The sequence below is a fragment of the Sinocyclocheilus anshuiensis genome, unplaced genomic scaffold (genome assembly GCF_001515605.1).
Source record: "Sinocyclocheilus anshuiensis isolate Anshui unplaced genomic scaffold, SAMN03320099.WGS_v1.1 scaffold469, whole genome shotgun sequence".
Taxonomy (NCBI): Eukaryota; Metazoa; Chordata; class Actinopteri; order Cypriniformes; family Cyprinidae; genus Sinocyclocheilus; species Sinocyclocheilus anshuiensis.
Genome location: NW_015537995.1, coordinates 871,564 through 878,844, shown reverse-complemented (window position 1 = coordinate 878,844; position 7,281 = coordinate 871,564). Strand labels below are relative to the sequence as shown.

The window sequence follows — 7,281 nt, the reverse complement described above, 5'->3', positions numbered from 1 at the left end:
ACAGTCATAAGGGTCTTTAGGGGTTCACCTCTGTTTATGTTTTGTATGTTTTATGTTTTGTGTGTGTGTGTGTGTGTGTGTGTCTGTGTCTGTGTGTGTGTGGACAACAAAACAACTGCATGTTGGTTGCATGACTTTTAATTAGCCTACTCCTATTAAGATTTTAAAACAGAATCGCTTCACTGCTTGTTTTTCTTAATGAATATTAAAAGTACAGAACAATATAAAACTATTCATACATTAAGATTTGTTTTATTATTATTTATATAGCCTATAGGGCCTATATATTAGAATTGCATTCTTGGACGCTTTGTCTCCGCACATTTACACCATAGCTTTTTGACTTTTAAGCTTCTCAAGAAATCGCAATTATACTTTTAATTCTGAAACTTCTCTCTAAAACTAAATTCACTCATTTTGTATGAATTTTATTAAATGTAGCCTAGTTTTGAATGACGTAATAAATAGGCCTACTGACAAAAATAATTGACCCATATATCAAGGAAGGCGAATGTCTCAAGGAAATAACAGTCCAGCTTCAAAGTTTGTGAAAATCTAAAATCGTTTATTGAAACATGCTTATAATAATTATTTACTTTTATATCCAAACAAACGTTTAGCCTGTTTAAATCATGTGGATGAGGTTATTTTATGCATGTTGATATAGGCTAATTAGTGCTTAGAGAGGATTTGGTCACTAAAAACGACGCAATTCTAATCGACCAAACGGTAAATCGATTTAAGAATTGTGTTCTTATCATTTGTAGGTCTATTTGCTTTGCCTCAGCTCACTAAATGCTTGAATTAAAAGTGTTTTCAAATAGTTTACTCTCCTCGGGACTCGCGCATTCACGCTGCAGGTTTATATGACGTCACGTCGAAAGGAGGAGTTAATGAGTGCGTCTTCGTTCTGATTGGCTAAAGCGGTCGTCAGTAAAGACAAGCGAGACTTTTGATTGGCTGTGGTGGGCGGGTCCGCAGGTGTCTTTTGCTCATAGACGGACAGGCCATCAAGAAGGTGATCAATCTCAATCCCTCAGCACTGGCTATCACCTTAATATCACGCGTGGATACAACGAGCCTCTTGAGGCACTGCATCCGACTGTCTGCAAGCGGACTTTGTGACCATATTGGAAACTTGTTGTGAAGTTTGTGGCTAATTTGTTTTCTTGCAATTCCAACCATCAGCTGGAGTCCAGACTGCTCTCCAAAAAGAGTTTCTTGGTTTTGTGGATTTTCAGTTAACGGATCTCAAAGAAGAAGAAAAAAAGCACAGAAGACCAAGAATTAAAGGTAATGCATAATGTTTCAAATATATTTTCATTTTAAATAGCTACCAATCTAAATCTAAAGATGCAGAATTAAGGGTTGTTTCTTTGTTTTCCTCTACATATCCATTTTGTGGATAATTTCTGTCATTTCGACCCAATTTGAAATATTTTGATATTTTATAGGCCTACTGTAGATTGTAACTTAGGCATCACTTTGCTTTTCTGTAAAATATAAGGCAGGAATTAACATTATAATTTTATTTGGTTCATTAAGTTGAGTTTAAAGTTTTCAGAATGGTGTAAAAGTGCAGCAAACTTCACTGCACTTTGCTTTTCCGTACAAATAAGGCAGCAATTAAAATTATTTTAGTTGGTTCATTAAGTTGAGTTTAACGAGCCATTAAAAAAAAAAAAATTCAAAGTAAATTATCTTGTTTTAGGAAAATTATTAGGTCAAAGACAAATAGTTTGCATTAAGCCAAAGACAAATTAATGCATGTAGATTTTTTAAATGTATGTTAATTTAAGGCTATATTTTGCATGAATTACTTGTGTCTTTCAGAACTTCGCAAATGCCGTCGTAATTAACAAACTTTGCAGAGCCAGAGCGCACGGAGAAAAAGAGAGTTTGTCGTTTATTTAGTTAATAAGGTTTCTTCTGCAAATGGAGTCCCCTCTGGGTCTAATCTAAATGGTTAAGGAAAATAATTTGCACACTCACTGGCCATTTACATATAGTTAAAGCTCGATAGTGGAGTCTTTAGACCCATGTTATCTGTCCTCAGCGTGGGAGTAATGGGGCCATTCATAGGCATGAGCGACGGAGAAAAAGCGCAACATGTCATTTACAGAACTTTTGTCTTAATACATTTGTACTATTGCCTCATAACAATTGCAACGAAACACAGTTTGGTCCTCCCAAATAATTCCAAATGCGCATAAGCCTCGAGTTTATCCCGAGCGTTCCTTCTGTCCAGGAAAACTAGCGCTTCAGCTTTGGAACCATAATTCAGCTATTCGATTCTATGTTGCGAATTTCGTTTAAAAAATAAAGTTAACTGTTTACTTATTTGTTGATTTCGCTCTGTAGGATAATATACTATATTTAAATAACATTTTATAAAGATCAGTATAAAACAAATGAAACTTCTTTAATAACAAATTATTTCTATTTACGCTTTTTTGGGCCTTCATTCAAAGTGGACTCAGACATTCTGGATCTAAATAATTAATTTTACAAATATTATGCTGTATGCATTTAATGTAGGCCTAGCTATAGGTTTAAAATAATATATATATACACACACACACATATATATATATCACGATAGTGTACAGTCTGAATATGACTAATGTCTTGCCTTTAATGATCTATTTTTTCACACTCGACTAATCAAGGCCTTCACACACTAATTGGCTATTTACATGTCATGCCCTGTTAAGCGCTCCTGACTGACGCGACGCCGCCAAATGTTTGATCTTTTCTTTTGTTTACCAGAACGTTTGAAAGTTGGTAGTACAATTATGAACTTAATTAATTGTCGTTTCAATCTAACAAATGGTAACAGATAACGAACTAGCACATACATATATATATACATATATACACACACACACATATATATATATGTGTGTGTGTGTATATATGTATATATATATGTATGTGCTAGTTCGTTATCTGTTACCATTTGTTAGATTGAAACGACAATTAATTAAGTTCATAATTGTACTACCAACTTTCAAACGTTCTGGTAAACAAAAGAAAAGATCAAACATTTGGCGGCGTCGCGTCAGTCAGGAGCGCTTAACAGGGCATGACATGTAAATAGCCAATTAGTGTGTGAAGGCCTTGATTAGTCGAGTGTGAAAAAATAGATCATTAAAGGCAAGACATTAGTCATATTCAGACTGTACACTATCGTGACATGCGTTTTACACGTTGTTACAGTGGGACTGTGTATTTAATATAGCCTATCCAAATACTATTTTTTACGCTGCATTGTGTGATAGGACAAGATATGTAGGCTATGATACAGTTTATAAACTTGCAGGCAATTTCAAACACTGGCATGCTCTTTTAACAATTTTTGGGGCAAAATAAAAAATACAAATAACATTTTTTAATAAACACTTTTTTTAATTTTGGTTTATTGTTTAGTTATTTCTAATATTAATTTGTTTATTTTAAATGATTAATGTTGCAGGTGTCTCTCTGGAGCTCAACAATGATGTCATACCTCAAACAGGCCCCTTATGCCATGAACGGGCTGGGGCTCAGCGGGGCAACCATGGACCTCCTCCATCCCTCTGTGGGATATCCGGGTAAGCACATATCTTTGATAAGATAGCATTTAAAGAGTCTCTTCATGTAGAATCTTTACGCAAGAAAACTTTTAAGCAATGAAAGGCAATTCTAAAATGATTCAAATGCACCTTGACTTTAAAGTGCATCTGTGCCTTTTCAAACAAACTTTAGACATGATTTAGTAACTTCAGTTGTTTCCTTATTGCAGCAAATCCTCGTAAACAGAGAAGAGAGAGAACAACGTACACTCGCACTCAGCTGGACATACTGGAGAATATGTTCGCTAAGACGCGCTACCCAGACATTTTCATGCGTGAGGAGGTTGCTCTGAAAATCAATTTGCCTGAGTCAAGAGTGCAGGTGGGTGTTGTTGTGCCACTTTCCTAATGCTGAGAGATTTTAAGTCTAGTCAAGTCACATTTATTTATTTATATAGCGCTTTATGCAATACAGATTGTACATTACAATACAATACAGATTGTACATTGTACATTACATTTAATCATTTAGCAGACACTTTTATCCAAAGCGACTTACAAATGATGAGAACGATAGAAGCAATCAGACCAACAAGAGAGCTTTACAGTCATAAACTTGAAAAAAATGTTAATGTTAGTGTCATTATTGTCATTAGTATCATTATTCAGCTCAATTCAGATTCAATGTTGATTCAATTCAGTTCAATAACTGTCAACATTGCTGTGCATTGCTATAAAGCAATACAAGTAGCTCTAAAGAAGACAATAGTGTCATTATCCAACTCAGATCAGTTCAGATTTTGTTCTCATCTGATCTCAAATCGATATTTTAGGTGCTCAGATCTTTTTTTTGTAAACATATTTTTATTGTAATAAAGACATGGAAGATAACATGAAAATATTCATAAAACATACATTTTAAATATATCTTAACTCCCTACCCCCACCCCCCAAAGCATCCAAAAGTTCAATTATGCAGGTAAAGAAGTTGTTATACAAAGGCTATATAGCCACATATTTCCACATACAAAAGTGCATATATACGCATATCAATCAGCAGAGTGAGAGGTATTTGTTGCCTGTGCCGATATTTGGTTATTTTCCAGAAACTGTATAAACAAATATGTTCAGATCTTAAAATTTCAGTTCATAGACAACATTTGCATCATTAACCTAACCAGTGACGCGTTTTGACGTGTTAAGTGTCATTATTCTGCTCAGTTCAGATTCAGTGTTGATTCAATTCAGTTCAATAACTCTCAACATTGCTGTGCATTGCTATATAAAGCAACTATATAAAAGACATTAGTGTCATTATCCAACTCAGTTCAGTAAATATTTTGTTCTCATCTGATCTCAAATCGATATTTTAGGTGCTCAGATCTTAACATTTCAGTTCATAGACAATATTTGCTGATTTATAACCTGTGACGTGTTTGTCGACAGGTTTGGTTTAAGAACAGACGGGCAAAGTGTCGTCAGCAGCAGCAAAGTAGCAACAGCTCGAAGATCCGTCCAGCGAAGAAGAAATCCTCTCCGTCCCGCGAGAGCCCGGGGTCAGAGAGCAGCGGCCACTTTACTCCTCCCGCCGTCTCCAGTAACACCTCATCTTCCTCGTCTTCGTCCTCAGGCTCCAACCCCTCTGGGCTAAGCGGAGTGGGTCTGCTCAGCAGCTCGTCCTCAGGAACAACACCTGTCTCGTCCATCTGGAGCCCCGCTCCGGTCTCGCCTCTTCCCGCTCTACCCTCGCTCCCAGACATCTCCCCCCCGGCCAGTGCGTCCTGCATGCAGAGGGCCATCTCGTGCGGCGGGGGCACCACAGGAGTGCCGTCGTACCCCATGCCCTACAGCCAGGCTCCCAGCTACGCCCAGGGCTACCCGACCTCGAACGCCGCCTCTTATTTTGGCGGCATGGACTGCGGATCCTACTTGGGCCCGATGCCCGGCCACGCCCACCATCACCCTCACGCCCATCACACACAGCTGAGCACCGCCGCCGTGTCAGGACACCACCCGCACCACATCGGGCAGAGCGGCGGACACCCTCACCAGGGGTACGGCGGTGCTGGGCTGCCCTTCAGCTCCTCGGACTGTCTGGATTACAAAGATCAGGCTTCATCCTGGAAACTGAACTTCAGTTCGGCGGCAGCCGACTGCTTAGACTACAAAGACCAGGCCGCCTGGCGCTTTCAGGTTTTGTAAGGACTCTTCATGTTGTTTCCTGATGTTTACTTGTTTGTTTTTCTTTGGAGCAAGTCTTTTCCTCGATGCCGGACACCACAGGGAAGTAGTAGTGACTTTTGTGACAACTTTTTCCATTTTTTCCAGCGGAAGAGCCGTAGGAACATGGGTTCGGAAACCAAAGTTTCTTGCGTGTTGCAAAAGTGAGACGGGTTCTTCGTCACCCTCGACGGACAGATTAAAAAGCGAGGGTCAAGTTTGTCGCACTCCCGACACGATCGCACTGAACAAATGAGACACAAGTGGTGTTTGAAACAATGAAGGCAATAATAATTTTATATGAGTTTCTTTACGGAGGAGAATGTATGCCTTACAGCTCATGTGAGATGTTAAAAACTAATTTGCATTCATGTTCATTTAATAAATAAGCTTAAAATTGAAACTAATTGTTTTTAATTTCCTTTCTGACTTAAATGTTATGGGCCTTGTGTGTGCTAAAAATATCATATGTATGTATATATATATATATATATATATATATATACATATACACTGTAAAAAAATAACTTTGAGATTTTGCCATTTCAACTAATTTTTAAGTTTAAGAAAATGTAAGTTTATTGGCCCTCAACTAAGCTGAAAGTTGAATGAACTATGAATTACAGTGATTTTACCATGGTTAAGGGGCGTTCTTAAACCTAAACCATCATTAAACCCAGTACTAGTTTATAAGTGTGACTCTAAGTGATATTGTAGATTTTAGACTTTATATAGGTGCATTAATATAGAACTCAAATTATTTGGATATATGTGCACATATATAAAATTCATTATATAATAAAGCAATAAACCTCTCAAGGCCATGTGTAACAATGCAAAAGGGCCTGAAAGTCCTTAAACTTTAAAAGTATTGTAACATATGGCTGGAAATGGTTTGATGCATTTCACAAATGGTATCATAAAAGACACCAATTCTTCCACTAAAGTAGCCTGTGGGCTTATACTTACAGTTGCCAAGAAACTTCAAAACAGAAGCTTCAAAATGGAAATGTTTCTGATTTGTAAGGCTTCAGAGTCACAGGATCTAGTGAACAGAATCATAATTCAATTAGTTGAGCTGTGGCTGGAAGATTCCATCCCACAGAAAATCTCACAAGTCATATAAACAATTAAGTCATATCAACACACTGATGAACACGTATTGGTTTTCTGACCAATGTGTGGATTTATTTATCCAACAGAAAAACGACAAATCACGATTTTAATTATCAGCTACCTCAAGACTCTCAGCGACGCAGCTGGGTAAATAGGGTTAGATAAACGGGACGGCTATGTTTGCTTGTTTGTTCAGGGGAACCCTGCTGTGCTGTAGCTGCATAGCATCTTACTGAGGAGCAAACATTGTGGGATTTGGTACATCTGCATCAAACAAGCTCAACTAATCTCTGAGCATGTTTGAAGAATGCTGTTGTCTGGTTAAAACTGGACTGAAGTAATCCAAACACCTGTTCTCACCACATAACACCATCTCCTGAACATTTACCAG

The 7,281-nt window shown here is 37.7% G+C and overlaps 1 protein-coding gene across 1 annotated transcript; it reads left to right on the top strand.

The window, feature by feature from the left end:
• Positions 1-1,042: 1,042 nt before the first annotated feature.
• otx2a (orthodenticle homeobox 2a) lies at positions 1,043-6,052 on the top strand. Its single transcript, XM_016470868.1, has 4 exons — positions 1,043-1,293; positions 3,476-3,593; positions 3,785-3,936; positions 5,001-6,052. The coding sequence occupies exons 2-4, from the start codon at positions 3,497-3,499 to the stop codon at positions 5,754-5,756; spliced, it is 1,005 nt and encodes a 334-aa protein (XP_016326354.1). The 5' UTR covers positions 1,043-1,293; positions 3,476-3,496; the 3' UTR covers positions 5,757-6,052.
• Positions 6,053-7,281: the final 1,229 nt, after the last annotated feature.

Coding starts and splice junctions, on each gene's coding strand:
- otx2a (XM_016470868.1), top strand. CDS start 3,497: ATGATGTCATACCTCAAACAGGCCCCTTATGCCATGAACGGGCTGGGG. Junction 3,594..3,784: donor TCCCTCTGTGGGATATCCGG/GTAAGCACATAT, acceptor TCCTTATTGCAG/CAAATCCTCGTAAACAGAGA. Junction 3,937..5,000: donor TGCCTGAGTCAAGAGTGCAG/GTGGGTGTTGTT, acceptor GTTTGTCGACAG/GTTTGGTTTAAGAACAGACG.